General features: G+C 41.2%; 4 protein-coding genes across 5 annotated transcripts; 2 read left to right on the top strand and 2 right to left on the bottom strand.

The window, feature by feature from the left end:
• Positions 1-1042: 1042 nt before the first annotated feature.
• Positions 1043-3891, bottom strand: lrrc69 (leucine rich repeat containing 69; the record flags this gene model as incomplete). Its single annotated transcript, XM_084031489.1, is given in 9 exon segments — positions 1043-1062; positions 1837-1850; positions 1917-1960; positions 2067-2086; positions 2089-2137; positions 2781-2839; positions 2925-3015; positions 3021-3050; positions 3886-3891. Coding segments are annotated over 9 exon segments (333 nt in total).
• otud6b (OTU deubiquitinase 6B) lies at positions 3795-6598 on the bottom strand. The gene is made up of 8 exons (XM_084033015.1): positions 6362-6598; positions 5782-5930; positions 5599-5697; positions 5168-5368; positions 4861-4981; positions 4689-4750; positions 4487-4593; positions 3795-4327 (listed from the first exon to the last, which is right to left on the bottom strand). Exons 1-8 carry the CDS (start codon positions 6435-6437, stop codon positions 4243-4245), a joined length of 900 nt encoding a protein of 299 aa, XP_083889141.1. The 5' UTR covers positions 6438-6598; the 3' UTR covers positions 3795-4242.
• A 671-nt stretch (positions 6599-7269) lies between these two features.
• On the top strand, positions 7270-13092 carry rab5aa (RAB5A, member RAS oncogene family, a). 2 transcript variants are annotated; one of them, XM_084032927.1, is made up of 6 exons: positions 7270-7457; positions 9787-10008; positions 10414-10565; positions 10809-10931; positions 11187-11280; positions 11474-13092. In XM_084032927.1, the coding sequence occupies exons 2-6, from the start codon at positions 9843-9845 to the stop codon at positions 11587-11589; spliced, it is 651 nt and encodes a 216-aa protein (XP_083889053.1). In that variant the 5' UTR covers positions 7270-7457; positions 9787-9842; the 3' UTR covers positions 11590-13092. The 2 variants fall into 2 exon arrangements, with proteins under 2 accessions (XP_083889053.1, XP_083889054.1); XM_084032928.1 differs by having other exon boundaries at positions 7275-7457; positions 9784-10008.
• A 1510-nt stretch (positions 13093-14602) lies between these two features.
• kat2b (K(lysine) acetyltransferase 2B) lies at positions 14603-22596 on the top strand. Its single transcript, XM_084032895.1, has 18 exons — positions 14603-15007; positions 15976-16102; positions 16207-16352; positions 16452-16538; positions 16611-16792; positions 16881-17072; positions 17249-17352; positions 17510-17635; positions 18213-18346; positions 18456-18664; positions 18768-18894; positions 18990-19100; positions 19601-19744; positions 19828-19942; positions 20069-20099; positions 20195-20258; positions 20347-20431; positions 21120-22596. The coding sequence occupies exons 1-18, from the start codon at positions 14807-14809 to the stop codon at positions 21311-21313; spliced, it is 2379 nt and encodes a 792-aa protein (XP_083889021.1). The 5' UTR covers positions 14603-14806; the 3' UTR covers positions 21314-22596.
• Positions 22597-24597: the final 2001 nt, after the last annotated feature.

Here is a 24597-nt window from a genome sequence, read left to right as displayed (position 1 = left end):
TGGGGCGAACGCATAAGCTCAGATGTCCCTGTGCCCCGGTGGCCCTGACTGCTCTTCTTTGTCTGCTTGACCTCGAGGCTTTATCCACTCCACACTAACTGGGCCACGGCAGACTTGTGTGGCGCTTAGTTCCACCACGCGGGCTGACTTGGCCCGATGCCCACATACTCTAATTGTCAGTAAACTAACTAAGCTGACTGGAAAAAAGGAATTCAGGCTTTGCTGAAAACACAAATACATCCACTTAAACAGATGGCAGCGTCACTTTTAGTTTGCCTAAAGGCTGCAACCAGACAGTAGCTTTTGAAATGTACTTTTTAAAGACGTATGGCAAGTGAAATGAACAAATGGAATTATTTCAAAAGGCTATGGATTCATTTGCTGCCAGTGGAAAAGGTGATCGAACAGAGGCCGTAACAGGAGTTCGACAAAAAGCGCACAAAGTGAGATGGAGACGGAGGGAGAAAGAAGTCATTTTGTGTTTGAATGAGTTTGGTCTTTTGCTCCAGAAAATGTCACTGTAATGACTGAAGACTCGATGTCCATTTCCATCACCGACTGCTCTCTCTATCGCTCTTCCTTTCTCATTCATTGTCACTGCCTTTTCCCTTTTAAGTGCACTTTCGCCCACACCACTTGGAAATTGATTGAAACAAAATGTCACAATTATGCCCTGTAGCTCGCCGCTTCAATTATTCATCAATTAGGGGCTAGGCTCCTTTTTTTTCTCTCCTCTGAGCTGATTTTTCATTCAGTTTGCTCGAGATGTATGGCTCCCCTGCTGTTAACCAGTCCAAAGTCATTAGTTTCTGGGTTTGCAATTAAACCTGATGCCTTATGCATGAGGCTCCGACTCAGTAGACACACGCAGCAGCGGCCGCCGCAGCCAGCGAACGAGCTAGCGAGCTCTGGAGGCGTGGATAGGAAATTAATTTGCTAGAAATGAAGTTCTCCCCCCCCCCCCCCTCTCTCTCTTGTCTGGCAGGTTGGAACAGATGCCACTAGCTGGAGATGGAGATAGAGATGGGACAACTATGGAGTCTCAGTACAGCGTGAGCAGCACTGAAAAGGGAATAAGATCTCACTAGATTTACATCAAATATGTGTAGGGCATAAGTGCTAGAAACGTTTTCATCCAGATATTACTAGAATTACGTCTGCAATGTGTGACTTTATTCAAAACTTTATTCAAAACTTTATTTTGGGGGATGTATTTTATGGTGCTGTCAAACTGGATTACATAATACAGAGAGGTGTTGTCATTATTTAGGTTGGACAAAATAATACAAACACGTTCAGCTAAACACAATATAAAATATAGGATTTTAAAAAACTCTATGTTTAACAACACAAAAGTCCATGTATGATTTTTAAGAGAGTACAGTTCACAATAATAAAACAAGTGATCGAGCTATAACTGGGTTTTGTTAGCACAGCTACCATGTACAGATCTGGTATCCAGCTGTTGCAGTGCTTATTCTATTATTAGGAATTTCATGAAAGCTACTTGGCACACTGCATAGATATTTTAAGCACTGGAGCAGGATCAACTAGACAATTTTCACTGTTCATTGGCTGCCACCTAGTGACCACAGAGTCAAATGGCATGTGTGAGATATAAAACTGACAGAAATGTATTATTTTGAAAAGGCGGATTGTTAATTTGTGTATTAACAGATCTCTCTCTGTCTAAGATGGGCTAGTGATTGGGATCCTGAATAGTGCCCTTTTTGCATAACACCATAATGTGCTGTAGAGCAAAGCCATTCAACAAACCTTATATAGGAAGGGGTCCAGACCAGAGAGGACCTGTTCCTGTCCTCTCACAGGACTAACCTGGCAGCCACTTCCTGGGAGACAAAGGTGAAGAAATAAGCAAATACATCAGTTGATGACTTCGGCTCACAGCCACAAACCTGTTGCCTCCATGGTAAAGCTCCTTCAGGGGAAGCAGCTGAAACTACACAGTAATTATCCAGTTTCATACAGTGACGTTGTAATTCCTTATTATATGGATTCAGTATACAGCGTTGTGCTGCTGAATTCCCTAATCCTGTATACTCCACCTCAACAGGAGACATGGACTATTGTTACCAGCCACATTCAGAACTTGGAGTCCTGCCAGTGTCCCGATTCCCTGGGTGAGATGTAAGGTAAGGCTTTCTCACTATGTTGTTGACACATTGTACCGTCAAAATCAATACCCACCTCTGGAAGGGTGGCCAGTTTATTTCTGGTTGAGTTCTTTACACTGGTACAGCTGCTGAGGTTGATCTCAGTCAAGCTGGTGAGATGACCCGGCTCAGCAGGGAAACTCCTCCACTTTATGGTCCAACACGCAGAGATTCTGACACTTGCTCAAACTAATAGAGAAGACAGGTTTGTTTTTGGGTTCAACACAGAAGTACATTATTCTTAACTGCTTTGAGGCCTTCACTGGACCTTTTCTTGAGATAGTTTAAGTCAACAATAGTTAAATTTGCGTAACATGTAGGCAAAGTTGACAGTGATGTGAGTAAATTACAAATTAAATGTAATTGTAATTAGTGGAGGAAATAAGTGGAGGGACTAAACAAAATGGGTTACTTTCAAATATATTGTGTTCAGTAAAAAGCTTCAAGTTATATTGGAGATCTTTCAACTGACACATTTTGTCAGAAAACTAATCAAATTTGATACAAATGTAACAGGTTATTTCATTTTGCTTATTACAGTTTGAACAGAGTAAGACCCCGTTATTGCAGGTATGTAGATCATCTTGGATGGCACCATAGTGCCTATATCTCTATTGGAAGACTTTGGATCTGGTTTAGATTGAGCACAAGGTTTCTTAAACCATCTGTAAAATATAAATATGACATTACGTTTGTTTTTTAAACCAATCTTCTGAGAAGCTAATCACGCAGAACAGAGAGAGAATCAACCCATCACATCAGGTGGCTCTACTGTACTGTGGGTGCTGAACAGATACAGTTTCTTCAAGGACTCCAGGTGGCTCAAAACAGCAGGAACCTCTTCAAGGCATTATTTCCCAAATTGAGCTCAGCCAGCTTGCAGGCATGGCAAAATGAAAAAGTATTTAATCACAAGCGTCGTGTGTACTTGGAACATTTCCAGCCCAAAGGGCAAAGAAAGGGAGAAGACTGACTGTGTTGGAGGTCTGGTATTTCAGTTTCCTTGGCGACAAGACGCTTTTTTGAGTCCATGAAGATTTGCTTTGAAGCAGCAGCGGCCTCTAGTGGTGACAGCTGAACATAGCAGGATGTTCCCACGTGCTTCAGTTTGTTGACAAATACCAATGTCCAAATTCCCAGTAGAAGAGTAACTACTTAGATACTTTACTGAAGTAGAAATATAAGCACCAAAAGCTAATTTTAACTGATTGATTTAATGTTGGATGGTTGTTTAAGTGTTTGTTACTTGTTGTTACTTAAGATCATTTAAAAATATACTATGTAATGAGTGTTTCATTATGGTTTCATTGTGTATTGCTTATTGGCAGACATGAAACTGACCACTTGGATTAGACCTTTTGTGTTCAAAATGTCACGTCACATGTCATTAGAATAAGAGAATCGGGAGAGATTGAGGCAGTAGCATGTAGGTATTCATCTTTTTGTACAGATAATTGTGGCTAAATACCTGCAAAGAATGAGTGGCTGTATGCATCACTGTAAATTAAAGACATAAAATGGCAGTAGGAAACAGTATCATTTCAAATGAGTTAAAACAAATTTCCTCATTGGAAAACAAAATGAAGCATAAACCGTATTGGTATTTTATGTGTTTAGGGTATGTAACAATGAAATGACTTACAAGTTCCACAATTCATTTAATTCCAAGAACACAGCAAACATTAAAACAACCCCTCTGAGACCCTCTTACATCCATTCCTGCTCATTTTGGATGAAAACAAAAGGATGTGGCATAAATTTCTTTCCAAAATGGACTGAAGTGAACCCCGGGGGTCATTGGGATTGACCAACGGTGTCTATCATCAAATCATTCACACCTTAAGTATGCTGTTTTGACATTAGCACAATGATATCATGTCCACTGGTATTTTGGACTAAACAGAGACACATGTGTTTAACCGTCTGAAAACAGCAATATTCTCCCAAAAACCCAGTCAAACAATGTCTTCATTGGGGGGGAGGGGGTGTCTCCCTCTTAGTGTGAGTGGTTACAACACACTCTGCATTACACACACTGGTTTATGTCACACCAAGACTGAGCCGCCTCTCAGCTGTCCTCTGCAATGGCTGGTTCCTTTAGCAGCTCCACAGAGTTGTAGTGCTCTCCTAGTCCATAGGCATGACGCATATAGCTGCAAACAATGACAAAATATAGTCTGTGAGTCAAGAGGTTATATTACTCTAAGCTATGCATTAACTATATTAAATAAGTTTGTCTGTCTACAGCTGCTTTAGTAGTTTTCCTGATTTGACTATATATGACAATATGACAAAAAAAAATAAAAACGTACACAAGGGTGATGGGTTCATTATCAAATTCCTCCCCAATTTTTATTGTTGGGGCGTCGGCTTGGATCACTTCCACGGGCAAGTGAAGTACTTGGGTCAACGCTCGCAGCTGTTTGTTGAAAAGACATGAAAAAGAAAACGATGATTGAAAAGTACAAAGAGCGACAGCACAGTGCATCTGTGAGCAAACATCCCATAACTCACCTCCAGTTGCCCGCCCCAAGCAGCTGTGTGCTCCACGTCACTGCAGTATTTCTCAAACTGATCTGGAAGCCGATAAACACAGGCACTCGCATGAATACTGTGCATCTAAAAACTTAATAAGTCATGTTTAATACAACATATTGCTTCTGAAAACAAAGATGAGTAGCGTTACCTGTCGTGTACATGTCACCGGTGTCGGAGTTGGTGAGGAAAGGCAGGAAGTCGTCAGCATGGCCTCTCATGTGCTCAGCGGTGCAGCGTCGCAGGTCTGTCACTGACATGATTAACCCAGGCTAGAATGAATGAAACAGCATCTCTATGTGAGATTTAGTAATAACATGTACAAACTTTGCTGAATGTTTATCAGAGCAGCATTGTGCCATTAACTACTGTAGCAACTCTAGATAATGCAGCGGCAAGGAGAGTAGAAGGTACTTTGACAGCTACAGTTACAACATTCCTATAACACGATGACGTACCTTTGGTCGCTGTGTCAGCTGATCTTCGATGGCACGGTACATGCAGTGGCCATCGGAAGAGATCTCCTTGATCTGAAACTGTTGCTGGGCGAGTTTCTGAGCCAGCTTCAAGCCCTCCTGGTGCCTCACACCCTGCAGGTTCTGAACCTCGGCCTCCGCTATCCGGCTCTCCCTCTCCTTTTCTTGGGCAGCCTTCTTGTCCTGGAGAGGATCATTTAAATACGATTTATTTCATCAGTGTTATATAGGTAGCGATATGTTTTTATTGTTCAGAATGTTGTGTTTTGTGAATGGCAATTGTAGAAAATAAGGACGAAAGATTATTAGCCTGAAGTGTGCTTCTTTCATTGTACAGTTGAATGGCAGTTCCAGTGCTTTGGGGCTAAACAGCATTTAAAACTGCCCTATTTGCGTTGGAACCTGTATCTCACCCTTCTCTTCTGGGCTTTGGTTAAGCGTTGATCTTTGACCTCTCCTTCTTCTCCACTCTCCATCGTCATGGTCTCCACTCCATTTAACACCTCCTCCACCTTTTAAGATTGAGAGGAGAGAGCTTTGGTTATGTTGCACATTGACATTCACCTAATAAACAGACTCCATGTAGGATGGTTTACCCTTGTGTTGGTTGTAGATTTGAGTTGACTCAGTTCCTTCTCATGTTTCTGGCTTAGGTCAGCCTCGATTTTTAAAATCTCCTCTGTCAACTGTTTCCTCCTTTTCTTGTCATTTTTGGGGATTGCATTTTTCATGCTCTGGATCTTAGCTGGAAACGAAGCACACGAGTGTCAGAACAGTACTTCAATAACACAGCTGTTAAATTAATAGGTTAGATTAGGGTTTTTTTCACCTCTATCCGTGAATTAAAATAGTGAGCCAACATGACATGCAAATGAATGAAACATTCGGGCATGTTTCTTTTCAAACCACGCACAAATGGAGTGTCACAGCTTGTATTTAGCATCTTCGGATGACAGATATGAGAAGGTTTAAACTTTCAGCCCACAGACATCTGCGTGTGAGCTGCTAGTGAAAGACATAATGCACAAATGGACTGCTCACAATTGCTTCCTGTGAAGTGACATTTTCCATCTACTACGCGGCTGGCTGGTGGCTACATTGTGCTGAATCCCGAGGAATAAAAATGACGCACGAGATGCAAACGAGCTGTCGGTGAAAGTGAAAACCGTTAGCTACCTTGCACATCTTTCTTTTCCTTGCGGTGCTGCTTTGCCAGCTCCTCCTCTGGTGTCTCCACTATCTCCTCCTCCATGACCGGATGCTGTTCACTTTATTCCGTAGGAGTCTTTAGTGAGCTAAATAAAACCGAACGTGTTGTTTTCCTGTATTAAAAAAAGCCCGCATACCCGACGAGAGGGGAAAACGTATAGTCCACAATAATTAAACGTGCTGTTATGGCCTTAACCGGAAGAGACGAAGAAGCCGGACGGAGCTTTCTTCTTCCAGCGAAACTCTGATATCGCTATACCGCCCCCTCCTGGCTTGTCGCTATACTAACAGTTATCTGACGTCATCGCAGCCAGCTGTAATATACTGTGTTCGTCCAAATCTTCTCTGCGTACACAAATATTTAGTCGCCACATGTGATAAAGGCTTCTGATATTTTACTATGCAATCACAATAATTAAGTTAATTAACTTTTTTTGTTGTAATGTACATGATTATACATATTTCAGGCCGTAACAATACAATAGCATAAGTTTGTATGATAAAAATCACAACAACAACAGTTGCATGGTTTTTATTACCAATAACAGTAAAAAAAAAAAAAAAAAATACACACACAAATATTGATCTATATTTATGGACACGTCACAATGTTATTTGTCTCCCACCTGCTTCGGTCCTGTTCCTTTTCATGTGCATTGTTCCTATATTTATTCTATATCAATATCAAATGCTGCTACACAATGCAATAAACCACATAATAGTGCAATTTATTCAAAACATGAACCCAAATCTTAGAACAGTAATCATGGAATAGTATTATTACACATGATCTACTGTACCTTGACTTTGCTCATTAGCTCATGCTGAGAAACTCATTTGTGGCTGGCAGACGTGCTGTGTGACGTGGCACGTGGGGCGGAAGAGCTCGTCTGTGTTTTGGTTCTAAGGGGAAGTTGCGAGAAGAAAGAAAGGAGGAGACGTGACGGGATTGTTGAAATTATTTTCTTGGTTCCCCAACGCCACCCCTCCGTAGTGTCCCGGGCTCCGTATTTAAATACTGCAGCGGCGGTATTTAAAATTCAAACCAACGTCTGGTTCTCAGGTAGGTCACTTGACACTCGACAAGTTGTGGTTTCCAGCTGGCTGACTGGCTCGCGCTCATCGGGGACTAACGTTAGCTAGCGCTGTCGCTAGCCCCCCCAGCTAATGTCGGTGATGTTTGATGGCTAAGGGAATGCAGAAATACAGGCCCGTGTCGCGTCTTACTGGATCCAGCTGTTCCTCTTCTGGGCTGACATGGTGTCATTGTCGAGAGGCTCGTAATGTCTGGCGTAGCAAGCTGACTTTGTGAAGGCTAACAACTAAATGGGTGGAAGCAGGTCAGTGGGTGGAATGCTAAAAGCGCTAGCAAGCTAACGATGGTGTTTATTAAGTGAGGGCTGGCTGACGTTACTCCCACATGAAATAACTTCCAGCACAACATGTCAGCTTGAAAACGTTTAGCAGCATTATACCGATTAGCTTTTTTTAGAGCGTCGTGTTCGTGTTATACAGCTGAGCCTGTGTGTTCTACGTGCTTTCTTAAAGTGGTTGGGAGGCTAACGTCACTGGGCACTTTAAAGAAAAAACAAGTACGCTTACCAACTAGACAACCAAAACAATGTGGAAAATGGCGTCCTATCCTAAGATCATAACAGATGCATGTCTACAGCTAAGACGAGCAAGTATGTTTACAGTCAACTAACGACAGTCAAATATGGTGTCAGCGTTGAGGTGCGCAGCGTTTGTTGACAGTCCCTGTCCTGTGTCTGACTAAGGGCAGGACATCTTATGTATACTTCTTTTCTTGTTGCTTTGCCCGCGTTTAAAAATATTATCTGTGAAATACTCTTCGTTGAAGGATAAATGTCTGACCTAACTGCCTCGGGAACGACCTCACTACTCACTTTTATGGGCGTTGTTATGAGCTTTTAATCAAGACAACAGTCATTACCCGGAGGTAGTTTGCATTTAAGACAATCATTCGACAGTCAAATGAATACTTTTCGCAAGATAAATCCCTCCTCGTTATGTTTCAGCAGAGACTTTGGTATTGAAACACAGGTTATGGTTTAACACGTTTAAACTGTGGCACATCTGAAAACAACATCAGCAAAATGTAACTAATATGCTTCACAAAGGTAGCTTTTCATTTCTGTGGCCAGGGACAATATTGCACAGATCATGCTGAGGATAAACTCTCCCTGTGAATCGGCCATAGACTGCGATTATCTGACAACAGCCGTCTGTTGTGCTCAAATGAGACAGCAGTTCAATCCTAAATACATTACCAAGCAATGCATGAATGCATGGAATGCATCCATGCAGAGGTTCTTGCCGTTGTTAAGACGCTCCAGTAATTGTGGGCGAGTGAAACTCTTGTGAAAACGTGAAAACACTGTGGTTCATGACAAGGCTTCCTTTGATTGACGTTACTCTGTGGTTGTGGGTGGGCTCACTTAACCTCTTTCATAATGTAAGTCATAACGGCGAGGAATGCCTGCTTGCGTTTGTAACTGTGTCAACGTTGACAGTTATATTTAAATGAGTGCTTTGCATGTTTAAAGTGCTTTCAGTATAGTGAATTGTCTGCGTTTAAAACTTGAAAATAATTTTACATCTGAGTGTACCTTTTCATAACTTAAAGATTAAAAGGATTGTATTATTGCATGCAATGCAAGTACATTTTGATAACGTGATGAAAGGTGAATGGAGACGAAAACTGCTGCGTCGTTGTGGAAGTTCTTCAGAAGCCTACTGTTTATTTGAAATTGCCTCTGCAAAACGTGTTGAGTGCGCAATGTAAAAAAAAAAAGTGAGATATTATTGGGCTAAAGTTTGACGTGTGAAAAGTAGGGGTGTGAAAATGTGTGTTTTCTCTTGTTAAACTGCATCAGAAGGACTAAGTTGTTATTTTGATCATCCAATATTCTTCAAAATTCTAAAAATGCACAATATCTTATTTTCACTAAGACAAGCCAATTCACGGCTTAGGTTTGTATATTGCACAGTTTAAGTAACATAGTCTGCACCCTGTTTACTCACATTGAAGTAAATCGGTTAAGTTTCACCACCCCCCCCCCCCCCCCCCCCCCCCACAGTTCTATATTGAGCCCTGTCGGATCGCTCTTCATATCAAAGCAGCTAGATTGAGTAATTGTTGAGAGCTCTAAAACAAAATGTCAGCTGTAGAAACTACTGATGCTAGTATTTGGGTATCATTTGAACATGGTCAGTTTGTGAAAGAAATGCACTGTTTACATAAAATGTTGGAGCGCGCTCCAGTCAGTGTTAGCAGATATGTTTTGTTATGTTTATTCTGAGCAAAGTTCAACACTTGCTCATTGCTCGTTGATAGTCAGTAAACCTATTTCTTCTCTTGCTCCCAGCAGCACAAGTCCTGATAGTGAGGTTTGGCACACAGGACGCCAGGGGATCTGACTAGGTCATGGCCAATCGGGGAGGAGCTACGAGACCCAATGGACCCAATGCAGGGAACAAGATCTGTCAGTTTAAGCTGGTGCTGTTGGGGGAGTCGGCCGTTGGGAAGTCCAGCTTAGTGCTCCGCTTCGTCAAGGGTCAGTTCCATGAATTCCAGGAGAGCACGATAGGAGGTGAGTTTCATAGTAACTAAGCTATTTCTCCTGATCTGCCAGTCGGTTGTTCCTCAATGATGTGAAAGTTAGGACGGATGCACCCTACAGCCATTTGGTTGCTTTGCTATCGCCACAACAGCACTTTACATTTAACATTTCAGAACTCTAAATTATAAGAATGTGGAGAAGTTTACTATTTTATTTTGTAGTCGGGATCATTGTCATGTTTGTAAAGTAGCACTTGAATTGAGCTACAAATCTCATCCGTCTCTTTTCCACTCAAACTGACATCTAGTTCAATGATATGTTTATGTCACATAATAACAAAATGGGCATTGCTTTGTTTTCATATATATGTATGACCTGTGTTTACACAGCAAACTGTATTGCTGATTCACCCCACGCCTTGTTCTTTCCTTTCAGCTGCCTTTCTTACCCAGACAGTTTGTCTAGATGACACAACAGTGAAGTTTGAAATCTGGGACACTGCAGGTCAGGAGCGTTACCACAGTCTGGCACCCATGTATTACAGAGGAGCACAGGCCGCCATTGTGGTCTATGACATCACGAACGAGGCACGTTCATCCATCCCTTACTAAATCTTTCACACAACACTTACTCTTCATATTTGAGTCGTACAGGTTATACTTACCATGATCATGTCCTCAAGTCTGACTACCTCAGAACAACAAGTTGTAGTTCCAATGCAGCTGGTGGCCTAAATGAAAATGTCAGAGTTTTGCAACGAAATATCTTTTGAAGTAACTGATCACATAAAAGTATTGACATGTCACACCGTTTGGTTTTTCTATTTGTAGGAGTCCTTTGCACGGGCAAAGAACTGGGTGAAGGAGCTGCAAAGACAAGCAAGCCCGAATATAGTCATCGCTCTGTCAGGCAACAAGGCGGATCTAGCCAGCAAGAGAGCTGTCGCCTTCCAGGTCAGAGCAAACAAACAACTGTGTCTTGAGTCAGTCTTGTTTTGCATTTCTTGTGAACGCTTCTCCCAGATATCATGGTTTTGTCTCCATTTTGCTTTATGTTAATGTATCCAAAATATATAAGTGTTTAGCTCCGTTAGTTTTCCCTGCCAGGACTTGCAGTCACTAACACATCTGATTGTTGCTTGTTGTCACTGAATGCACGAATGTGTGAGTCAATATTGAAAACTCATGGTGTTAACACTGTGTTGACAGGACGCCCAGTCCTACGCAGATGACAACAGCTTACTTTTCATGGAGACGTCGGCCAAAACATCTATGAATGTGAATGAGATATTTATGGCTATTGGTGGGTAATTGCTGACACTTTTCATATATTTTGTAGAGTGGTTCAGATACATGATATGCTGCATTTGCATCCCTGTACAGTTAATACATAGATAGACCAGTATTAGGTATTTCATTTTATTCATATGAATTCAAGATCAAAACACAGTTTATTTTATTGTTGTTTCGAGTGATTTGTTTTTTTCCCCCTTCAGCGAAGAGATTGCCGAAGAGTGAACCACAGACTGCAGGAGCCAGTAGCGGGCCGAAACGGGGAGTGGACCTGACAGAAGCTGCACAGCCAGCCAAGGCTCCGTGCTGCAGTAACTAACGTGAAGAACACCTTCCCTCCAACCAACCTGTAGAGCAGTAACTAATGCGGCCGATGCCCTGAATGCCACAGCAGTTACTAATGCAATGTCTTATCTCCAAATCTCTGATCTGCAAAACAAGAAAAGATGCCCCGGGTGAACCCCCATCCCCCCGCCCCCCTTTTTTTTTTGCAGTCAGGAAGTCAATGCCGTTACACTGATTTCTCCGCCTCTTTCCCTCCTTCATGATTCTGCTGCTACCTGGTTATGTCTCAGAACCAATCTTTCCTTCTTTCTGCCAACCAGCTTGTTACATCTACCAATTATTATTGCTAGATTAATGATAGCAGATATTATAGACATTGTTGCACCCTGCCTATCATCATCTTCCCAGTGTTTCATTTCGAGGTAGTCATTACTTCCCTTTGTGTGGGATAGCTCAAGACTTTACTACTGCATTTCTAATACCAGTCTTTTTGTTTTGTTCTTTTGTTACTTATTGTTTGCTATAATTTTGTCAGAATTGCGGATGCACAAACATGTATACTTATATGGCCTAAAGTAGAAAAGGGGTTAGGGTAACGAAGACCATGGACCATTTTATCTTAAAGTTTAAAAACATTTGTGGACTGTAATCCTTTTAGATTCTCCCACCTGCCCACGCTCTCCGTGTCCTTTCTCTCACTAAACCCAAAGTAGCACTAGTGTACATTCTCTAAGGCTCTATTCTGGGGCCACGCCTGCTTCTAGCTGTTCCTAGTGGCAATGTGCAATGTTTCACAGTATTAACTCTGTGGACTTGAGCGTCTGCAAGAACCATTGCAGCGCAGCAAAACCCCTCTGTTCACGCAGCTTTCTCCACAACAAGGCACCTATCAGTGTCACCACCATCCCATCTCCTGATGCATCTCCATTCACAAATCCTGTGTAGACCATCCCTTTGTGGTTATACTTGGGTCTCTTGGTTTCCGTCTATGGATGGTTTAGCATATGCAGATGACCTTTTTCATTGCGTTAATTCTGCTGGACCACTGCTGGGTTTCCACCTGGTTTAAAAAAAAAAAAAAAAGTGATGGTAGTGAATTGGGAGTTGCAATATGTAAGGCTGCTTCATAATCACCCTTGAATCATAGTAACTTGTCATCTTCTCTTGTTTAAAAAGTGCTTTAGACACATTGTGTGTGTGTCTGTGTGTACAGACTGGGCCTGGTTTGGCTGGCTGATGACGACCGATTTCATCCATAGACTCAATCACACCTGCCCGTTTGTATATGTGTGCGTGTCTCTGAACACAGATTTGCTCATGGACACACACATTACATTGACTTCTTCCATCTGGCCTCTGTAGACCGAAACATAATTGTACATAAGCACACAAACACACAGTCTGTTACACACCTTCCTCACTTTTGTTGAGAGAACACCCCCGACACCCCCCCCACACACACACACACACACACACACACACTCACACACACACACACACACTCCCTCTCTCTCTCACACACACACACACACACGCATACATATATGCACACGCATATGCATACATGTGGTCAATAACTACAGGTCTTACTCATGCCTTGCACTAATGATACTCATGAATATTTCTTGTCATAATTACAGCCAGTGTGATATATAGACGTGTGTGTGTGTGTGTGTGTGTGTGTATATGTATGTATGTGTATATATACATATATGTATATACATATATGTATATATATGTATATATATATATATATATATATATATATACACACATATATACATATATATATATATATATATATATATATATATATATATATATATATATATATATATATATATATATATATATATATATATATATGTATATATGTGTGTATATATATGTGTGTATATATATATATATATACATATGTATGTGTGTGTGTGTGTGTGTGTATATACATATATATATATATATAAATAATATACTGTAAATAGGGTGTTGCAGTGTAGTCTACCTTTTTTCAATTTACCAGTGACAGGACTAATGCTTGCTAGGGAGTTGTCTAGATAATCATTTAAAAAAACTGTACATTTAGCAGGAAAAAAAACAGCTACAATCTTGGTTTGGAGTTTTGTTGCTGCTTTTTTCACACAAATGGTTAAATTATAATCAGTGGTGGTCTTTATAAATGTATGTAGTGTTATTAACATAAAAATTGAATTGCATTTATTTAGTCGTCTGTCTTGTACCTTTTTCTTAAAAGAAAAAATAATGTCCAAATATTTTGGTTTTTATTTTTTAACATTATCTCTTACTTGCATTTCACTTATACTTTTTTAGTTGTATCAGGCTACTCCTCCCTGTAAGCAGACCAAACTTCCACAGAAACTGGTTGTAAAACCTCCAGAGGAGCCCGACACAATGCAGAACAGTTTGATTTACCAACTGTCCGCCCTTCCCCCATGACATCTCAACAATCTTGTGACGATATTGTAGGAACAGTGTAATAACTATCAGCTGGCACGATGGTGATTCATGAATAAATGAATTAACACATTATAAGGATGTAAAATTGTATGTTTTCTTGCCGTGAACATTTAATTGCAGCCGAAACATTTAAATGCAAGCATTTTACATTACTGGTATGTAATGACCAAATAAATACTGAAATAAATTTGAGCATTTATTATTGTAATCAGGCTGTGTGTATGTGTGTGCATTGACGTCGAATTGATATATTCTTTATTCATTCGTCATATCTGACCTTTAACCTTTCTTTTTTTTTTTTTTTTTTTTTTTTTGCAATTATTGTCCGAATTTGAATTAATGTCAGAAGTTCTTTCATTCAGGGTTTTAACAAAAGATTATATTCTATAACATTTTTGACATACTTTTAATCACAATTGTAATATAGTCTGCAAAATACTGGGTATTGACGCTAATTCCTCGTGTTGCATGAGCTGAGCGCGGGTCACTAGTCGCTGTGTGCTCAGATATGCCTCCGCATGGCAATTCACATTTTTTCCTGTTACATGTGACCTTGAAAATTTGCTACAAATGGTTGCATTTCGTGACCTCTCCTCCCTGAATTGTGGTGGATTTGGCCTATCCCATCTGAGTCCCCTAGCGGAGGAAAATGGGCCTACAGTGAGAAATTGAAAATAAGGATGAGCGCCATGTCTGATCCTCCGCTTGTGGAATAGAGCGGACGGCAGAGCGATTATTTCCCGGGCCGGGGGTCCCGTCGGGGTTCCGTGTGAATCATGGCCGACAGCGCCGGGATTCAGCAAGGTTCGCCGGCCATCGGGGCCGCGGGCCTGGTTCCGGCCGCTCCTGGAGCCGGGGGAACGGAGGGCTCCGGCGCCGCTGGAGGATCCGCACGTATCGCCGTGAAGAAGGCGCAACTCCGCTCTTCACCTCGGCCGAAGAAACTGGAAAAACTCGGAGTGTATTCATCCTGCAAAGTATGCTAATTTTGCAGATGGCCGCCTTTTCAAACAGCGGTTTATCGTGTTTTATTCATAACGGATCGTATTTCCTGGGCTTGCTTGCAATAGTTTATAAAATGCAAGCGCAGCAAAGGAAGCCATTGCCGCACTTCATTTTTTCATTTTGCATGCACGAGCCAGTTATTGGAAGAGCGATATTAATACTCGAGTTGACGGGAGCCTCATTGTTGCACGGGTTTCGCGCAGCGGCTCAAACGCTTCAAGTTGTCCGCTGTATGTACGACGTTACTCTGTTTGTGTCTAGGTGGGGGGTCGGTGAACGTAAACACTGGCTTGGCGCTGGTACTTGGGAGTAGCTGCCTGTTTGCTCAAGGGCTGCATCCCCGTGTGTGTGCGCTCGTGCGCGCTCCGAGGCTTTCCGCGTGAAACGATCCGGTGTCCCCGCGCCTCCCGCCAGCGAACGGTGCTAAACGGGGAGGATTTTATTGGTTTTATGCAGTATATCATCCGCAGAGAGGGACGGGGTCTTTGTTTTGACAGGGTGACAGCTGCGGGAGGGGCGGAGTTTGTTGTTGTTTCCATGCGCATGCTCAGTGCGGTGGCTCCAGCTGACGCTGACAGGCCTTCTCACCCCCACCACCTGATACTGTACTAAATCAGTCATAACAAATCGCCATTAACCGGATTGTGAAGTTTTTAAATCCGTGTACGGCCCATTTACCGAACACAAAAATAATACATTACTAGGGAAATGTCTTAGTGGCATAGTATTGACTTTTAAAGCACTGGTTAAAAAGTAAAATAACAGCCTGGCCTTTCATCCACGAAGCACCATAACTTTACAAAGAACAAACCCACTTCCACCTATGCGTTTTCCTAATAGACAAATGTTTCGCAATATAAAAAAGGCGGTTAGAATTAGATTTGAAGTTTACCCTCATCTGTATTACTGCTTGTATTCAGTCAGACTGTGTTTTTCCTAGGCTGAGGGAGCCTGTAAGTGCAACGGCTGGAAAAGTCAGAACCCCCCTCCCACACCCCCGCGAACCGACCAGCAGTCCAGTATAGTCAACCTGCAGGAGCCTTGTCGGAGCTGCTCTCACACCTTGGGTATGTCAGCAGGTTCAGTAAAGTAGCGAGAGCTGAGAACATGACTGGAATAAGGACAGAGTATGGGATATACTACTTCAAGATGTATTCTTTCCTGTCAACAGGTGATCACGTGACCCATCTAGAAAACGTTTCAGAGGAGGAGATGAACAGACTTCTAGGTATTGTCCTGGATGTGGAATATCTCTACACGTGTGTTCACAAAGAGGAGGATGCTGACACTAAACAGGTCTACTTTTCCCTCTTCAAAGTAAGCCCCTGCTTTTATAAAGAAAATATACAAATGCACATTTTTATAACTGGCAGTGTTTAAGCGTACCTTCCGTTTTTTCTGTTTATTTTTTCTCAGCTTTTGAGGAAATCCATCCTACAGATGGGTAAACCAATGTTAGAAGCTCAGGAGAGTCCTCCGTTTGAAAAACCCAGTATTGAGCAGGTAATCGTTGCGTGACATCGACACTGTTCACCACGAATTCTTCCCATTTATTTATTTGACCTTTTCCACCAGGGGGTGAACAATTTTGTCCAGTACAAATTCAGCCACCTGCCATCTAAGGAATGTCAAACCATCATCGAGCTGGCCAAGATGTTTCTCAACCAGATTAACTACTGGCAGCTGGAGACGCCGTCGCAGAGACGCCAGCGGGTTCCTAATGAGGACGCGGCTGGATACAAAGCCAACTACACCAGGTAGCGCCACGTCCCCCCCCCCCCCCCAGACATCCCCGTTAACATGCATCGCCACCACGCTCATTTCTGTGCGGCGTGCTCCTTGCAGGTGGCTCTGCTACTGCAACGTGCCTCAGTTCTGCGACAGCCTCCCGCGGTACGAGACCACGCAGATCTTCGGCCGGACCCTGTTGCGTTCGGTGTTCACTGTGATGAGGAAGCAACTGCTGGAGCAGGCCAGACAGGAAAAGGACAAGCTGCCGCCTGAGAAACGCACCCTCATCCTCACACACTTTCCCAAGTATGGAAAAGAAACCTCATTTTGAGTTATATTCAAAGCGAAATATAATCATCCACACAGCAGAGCCATTTACTCATGCGTGTACATTCTCAGTGTGAAATACACAGTAAGCATATATGCATGCTTGACAAGCTTTTTTTAATATAGTTTTGGTTGTTTTGTTTTCTTTGACTCAGGTTCCTTTCTATGCTGGAGGAGGAGGTGTACAGCCATAGTTCTCCGATCTGGAGCCAAGACTTCTTGGCAGGCTCATCAGGAGGGCAGATACCGATCCACACAGGTGACATACACACCCTCACAGTCATAACAGAAACACAATCCCTCTCACACACACACACACCCTTCAAGCTGACTTCAGATTCTGTGAGAAATGTCACGCAAGATTGGGATGATCGAAACACGTCCAAACCGTATGTCCTCCATCTGTTGCGCTCTAGTTATCAGTGCGCCCCCTGTGGCGAGGCCGCTGTACTACAGCACCAGTCCCGTGTCAGTGGACCCATCCACCTGCGGAAGTGTCAGTCCTGCCAGGAAAACAGCGTCTGTACTGGAGCCCAACCCAGGTATTACAGTCAAACCTGTAATTACACATAATTCCACGTGAGTAGATCACATCTCACGGTGAACAGTGGGAGAAGCCTTGTCTTTTACATTTAAACTATGCTCGTGTATTATAAAGGCATTTGCACATGAGCCTCCATAGCTTAAGGTTCAATATCGTCACCTGACTACTTATATTCTATCAATCGCCTCAAATAAATCTTGTTTTAAAATGGAACGTCCCAAAGGTGCAACTAACACATTTGCTTAAATACATATTAGAACGTTGGCGATTAAAGCTGCACGAAATAGAAGTGCAAACACCCCAGAAAGGCACACATTATACTGTAAGCAAGGCAGTTACGATGTAAATCACATGAATGACCATGACGCACTTGATAGAATTTGATAGCATCAATTACACCTGTGTTTACCCTGCAGTGACACGTGAAAATGGCTGCTCTGAAAAGGGTCTATTGGCAGATGTAAAAGAGGCATGTAATGAGGAAGATAAGACAAAACTGTATTTGCAGCTGCGATGCAAAGTGGAAAAAGATGCAAATATAAAAAGATAACGACCGTCCTCTGTGTCCATCACAGTGGGAGAGAAGCGTAAACCCTCAGAGCCCCTCCCCCATGACGAAAGTAAGAGACCCCGGGTCGTAGGTGACATCCCCATGGAGCTCATCAACGAGGTCATGGCAACCATCACCGACCCTGCCGCCATTCCAGAGGTAACCGCTTCCTCTTGACTCAAGTCAAGAAAACTTTGTGTCTGGTGATATCATCATTCTTTATGGAGACGATGTATAGCAAGGTGATCTTCGTCATTCATCACTGCAGACCAGTCTGCTGTCAGCCCACTCTGCGCGTGACGAAGCTGCCCGTCTAGAGGAGCGCAGGGGGGTGATCGAGTTCCACGTCATCGGGAACTCCCTCAACCAGAAGCCCAACAAGAGGATCTTGATGTGGCTCGTCGGCCTCCAGAATGTGTTCTCCCACCAGCTGCCCCGCATGCCCAAGGAGTACATCACGCGGCTGGTCTTTGACCCGTTCGTGCATCCCTACCTTATCATGGCATTCAGAGATGTAGTGGAGGTGCACTCGGACTCAAACTGATCTCCCGTTATTGTTTTATTTTTTATTTTTTGACAGGAAGCACAAGACTCTGTCACTTATCAAAGACGGCCGTGTGATCGGAGGGATCTGCTTTCGGATGTTTCCATCACAGGGCTTCACGGAGATCGTCTTCTGTGCCGTCACCTCTAATGAGCAGGTCAAGGTGAGAGCACTTCCTGTCCAGCTTGGTGAATTCGTGCTGTCTGATTGGTCCGTTTTGACCTCTCTTTTTTTGCCTCTTTGTCCGTATGCTTTCAGGGTTATGGCACCCATTTAATGAACCACCTGAAGGAATATCACATAAAGCATGAAATCCTCAACTTCCTCACGTATGCTGATGAGTACGCCATCGGCTACTTCAAGAAACAGGTAACATGTTACGTCCAACGTGCATGGTACTCGCGTGTAATACTGGGATTACTCTGATCACATGATGCAATATTCTCTCTCCCCTTTCCCTCCTGAACCTCTTCATAAAAAAACATTAACATTGGCCAGCAAAAACAAGACATAGGATATTTGTTTGTTGTGTAGGTATTTGTTTTTTTGTTGTTCTTTTTTTTTATTGGGGGGGTAATGGGTCTGCATTAGAAACATGCATCAAACACAACAAACTTTTCCAAAAATACGCTCCGGAGAAAAAAAGAAAAGAAAAAGAAGGTCTTCAGGACAGCCCTGCTATTTTGATACTGCTGCTTTTTTGCCCTTGTTTCTACAAATGGAATTGCTGCCACTTGGCCGCATTTGTACTGCTTCCCACTTGCTTTTACTTTCCATTTTATTATTTAAAAAGATAGGTGATGAGAGGTGTGGTATAATACAGTATATGTACTGCATCAAGAAGAAACCAGAAATCTCCTCCCTCTCAGGGTTTCTCAAAGGACATCAAGGTCCCCAAGGCCAAATACGTGGGCTACATCAAGGACTATGAAGGAGCCACACTCATGGGCTGCGAACTCAACCCCAGCATTCCCTACACAGAGTTTTCTGTCATCATCAAGAAGCAGAAGGAGGTGTGTGTTTACATTTATGTTTAGTATATTTGCATAATTTGTCCCCACACTTAATACATTGGAATCTCATTGGTCTCCTTCAGATCATCAAGAAGCTGATAGAGAGGAAGCAGGCTCAGATCAGAAAGGTCTATCCGGGGCTTTCCTGTTTTAAGGAAGGAGTTCGGCAGATTCCCATCGAGAGCATTCCTGGCATTCGTACGTTACTTAAAATGTTGATCTAACACTATGCTTGTATATCTTTCTCTTATATTTTGTATTTAACATTCAGGGATCTCTTTAGTGGGATATATAAAGTTGATTTTAGTTTCTTTATATCAACAGGTGAAACTGGCTGGAAGCCTGTGGGGAAAGGGTGAGTGTGACTCTGCGGTACGAGATCTGAGTTACCTTTCCGTTGGTTCGCCTTGGCTAATGTCAAACGATTATGTTTTCTTTTATGTACTTTAGGAAGGAACTGAAGGACCCAGATCAATTGTACAGCACTCTGAAGACCATCCTCCAGCATGTGAAGGTCAGGGTTAGACACATGCACACACATGCAGTATTCCTTTCACACATACGGACGCTTTGTTCTTACCAGACTGGGTTTTTTACCGTAGAGTCACCCGAATGCCTGGCCTTTTATGGAGCCAGTGAAGAAAACAGAGGCACCCGGGTACTATCAAGTGATTCGCTTCCCCATGGGTATGTATAGAGCATACATCTGAGACAGTGAAAGAGGGTTTAAAGTGGAGCACGCTCGCCAATAGACGATATAGAATAAACTACTTTAATGTTTACTACAATAAGTGAGATGAGGTTCGGGGACACATCAGCAGTGTAGATGCATGCTGGGATTGATGCTCTGTTTTCCGGCTAATTCTGTTGGTCTCCATAAGAGGAAGTGCTAAATCGTTCTACAGTATTTGTGTACAGCATGCCGCAATTTTCAGTCCATTAAAAAAAAAAACATTTGCACTTGTGCTTTGAATCTTTATGTATTTTAGATAAAGATTTGCATTGGTTTGAATCATATATATATATATATATATATATATATATAATATTTCAAGATTAAAATATATAAAGATTTGCACTTGTGTTTTGAATCTTCATTTATTTTAGGAATCTATATTTTATATATATTTAGATTCATAAAATATATAAACAAGTGCAAATCCTTACATATTTTATAAGTCTAAAATATATCAAATATATATGAGATTTATAAAATGTATGATATATATTTTAGATTTAGCAGGTGGAATGCAGATCTTTTAGAATAGATACGTGGTTGTGTGTCCATCGTGCATAAACAGAAGAGCTCTAGGTTTGTGGGGTACAACCGACTCGACAACAACTCAAAAGACTTTCACATTTCTTCCCCTCGCAGACCTGAAGACAATGAGCGAGCGTCTGAAGAGCAGGTACTACACAACGCGCAAGTTGTTCATGGCAGACATGCAGCGCATCTTCACCAACTGTCGCGAGTACAACCCTCCGGAGAGCGAGTACTACAAGTGTGCCAACTTACTGGAGAAGTTCTTCTACACCAAGATCAAAGAAGCGGGCCTCATCGAGAAGTAGAGGCGAGGAGGGAGAAGACGAGACGATGAATGGTTATGGTTATGTGAAAGACAGTGATGTGCACGGAGACGCTAAGTAGAGGACTACTGATTCTGCAGCAGTTAGGTTGGATAGGCCCACTGTAATGTAAAAGGTGCGAACTGGTCTCGGATCAGCACTCTTGCGATGTTTTGATACACCCAGATGCTGAATCAGTACTGCTATAAACACTGAAAGAATAGGACACAAGGGAAGGCCTCGTTGAAGGCCTGCAAGACTGTTTGCATTAAGCAAAAAGAAGCATTGTGTCTTTTTATTGTGATTACATATCCCAAAGTCCCAGGGGAAAAAAACGGACAGGTGTATTAGTGATACACACTCACCAGGGCAGAAGACTTTATTATTATCGTGTTCTATATTGAAAGGTTATTTCGCAGAATGACAGCTGATTGGAGATTCACCATACACCTTACTTTAGCCTCTCTCCATCTCTTCTCCTTTCTCCCCCTTGCCTTTTTTGAGTTTCATCCTTTCAGTTGACTCAGGTAGAGTTGTCGAGAGCAGTAGCCACAGCTACGTCGTATTAAGTCTTTCCACGAGTGTTACCTGTGAAGAACACGGGAGTTCAGGTTTTCCTGTCTGTTTCACTTTGTCCCTGTGAGCGTGCGCCGCGTCGGTGAGGTCAAAGTTTGTCTGTTGATGAGTTCATCCTGCCAAAAGAGGAATACGTACTTTAAATATGTACAGATTTGAATGATTTTAAAGCACTTATACCCACTGTATATTTTAAATGTGTATATAACATATATTTTCTGTTTCAGAACAAAAAAAAAATCTTCTTTTCCTCAATAAGCCGCATAGTGAAGTTTGACTATCGAAATGCACTTTTATTTTTGCAAGTATTAGTTAAAATAAAGAACAGCATCCTTCTGTTTCTTTTCAGACTTGTTTTACGTATAAATTAGCGCTGTTGACTAAGGACTAATTCAGTAATGTAGAGTTTTATTTTATTTATGTTCTGTAATTTAAAAAGAATTATGCTTAAGACAAGGTCTTAATTTATTCTTTCTTATTTTGTCCTGCAGATGGCGATTGATAACTTTATACTTTGGAGAAAAGATTGTGCAATACTATGTAGTTTTGCTGTTTTGTAAAAAAGGTGTTTGTACTTTTCAAACTTTAGGAAAACAATACATTTTGTAACATGTCTGGAAATTTATTTCATGCTCTTTGTACAACTGGTTTTAATGACATAGTATTAGCCTATTTTATAGACTGAATAAAACAGAAGTGAGGCTATTTTAGTGTCTGTAGTTTTTCCAACTCAAGGATGTAATAGGTTTTCACCTGGTTTTCACTTGCAACCATGACAGAACAAAGCTCTTTATTAGTATTTCTCCGTCGTAAAAATTCATAGAAAAGTCAGAAAGAATACATTTGTGAGGGTGCAGTGGTTAGGGCAGCTGCCCCAGGTACAGAAGCTTAACGTCCTCGACGCGGAGGTCCAGGGTTCGAATCCAGCCTGGGATTTCCAGCATGTTGTCTCTCTCCTAATTTCCTTGCTATAATAAAAGTTATAAAAGGCTTGACAGGCTGTCCGCCTGAAAAAATAGTCTTAAAAAAATTGTTAAAAAGTCACAAAAATCGCTCATATTGCTTGTCGCGCCAAGTCTAAGTGTATTGAGTCTAAAACAGTCATAAAAAACCTTGGTCAAATTTTTCGAGAAAAAAAAAAGTCATACTATAGCATGTCGAAAAAAAAGTGAAAAATCGACAAAATTCATAAAATGTTGTAAAAATGATTTAAAAGTCATAACATATGCTTGTATATCGTGTGTCAATCAAAGTCCGAGTCTAGTGAGTCCAAAATAAGCATAAAAAGACATGGTCAATTTTTTCAGGGGAAAAAAAAAGTCATACTATAGCATGTCGAAAATTCACGAAGAAGTCAGTTGAAATATATTCATAAAAAAATATTTTAAATGATTAAAATGTTATAAAAATCGCTCATATCGCTTGACGCGCCAAGTCTGAGTGTATTGAGTCTAAAACAGCCATAAAAAGCCATGGTCAATTTTTTCAGGGGGAAAAAAAGTCATACTATAGCATGTCGAAAAAAAAGTGAAAAATCGACGAAATTCATAAAATGTTGTAAAAATGATTTAAAAGTCATAACATATGCTTGTATATCGCGTGTCAATCAAAGTCCGAGTGTAGTGAGTCCAAAATAAGCATAAAAAGACACGGTCAATTTTTTCAGGGGGAAAAAAAAGTCATACTATATAGCATGTTGAAAATTCACGAAGAAGTCAGTTGAAATATATTCATTAAAAAATATTTTAAATGATTAAAATGTTATAAAAATCGCTCATATCGCTTGACGCGCCAAGTCTGAGTGTATTGAGTCTAAAACAGCCATAAAAAGCCATGGTCAATTTTTTCAGGGGGAAAAAAAAGTCATACTATAGCATGTCGAAAATTCACGAAGAAGTCAGTTGAAATATATTCATAAAAAAATATTTTAAATGATTAAAATGTTATAAAAATCGCTCATATCGCTTGACGCGCCAAGTCTGAGTGTATTGAGTCTAAAACAGCCATAAAAAGCCATGGTCAATTTTTTCAGGGGGAAAAAAAGTCATACTATAGCATGTCGAAAAAAAAGTGAAAAATCAACAAAATTCATAAAATGTTGTAAAAATGATTTAAAAGTCATAACATATGCTTGTATATCGCGTGTCAATCAAAGTCCGAGTGTAGTGAGTCCAAAATAAGCATAAAAAGACACGGTCAATTTTTTCAGGGGGAAAAAAAAGTCATACTATAGCATGTCGAAAATTCACGAAGAAGTCAGTTGAAATATATTCATAAAAAAATATTTTAAATGATTAAAATGTTATAAAAATCGCTCATATCGCTTGACGCGCCAAGTCCGAGTGTAGTGAGTCCAAAATAAGCATAAAAAGCCATGGTCAAATTTTTGGAAAAAAAATAAAAGTCATACTATATATAGCATGTTGAAAATTCATATACTATTCCAATTTACGACAAGAAAAAAAGTCATAGTTTGTCGAAAAAAGTCGTAGTTTGTCGAAAAAAGTCGTAGTATATTATGTCGAAAAAAGTGAAGAGAAGAGTAAATAGCATAGTATGTCATAAAAAGTAGATAATATCATAAAAAGTCATAATACAGTATATCATTGATTTAATTAACAACACAAGAAGGAAACCGGGATAAACCAACAGAAAACCAAAACTTACGGGGAGCAACGGCAGGCAAAATACCAAAAGGACACAGGAATGCA

The sequence above is a fragment of the Eutrigla gurnardus genome (genome assembly GCF_963514095.1).
Source record: "Eutrigla gurnardus genome assembly, chromosome: 17".
Classification (NCBI taxonomy): Eukaryota; Metazoa; Chordata; class Actinopteri; order Perciformes; family Triglidae; genus Eutrigla; species Eutrigla gurnardus.
The sequence above is the reverse complement of the archived record's forward strand: the minus strand, read 5'-3'. Positions and strand labels throughout refer to the sequence as shown.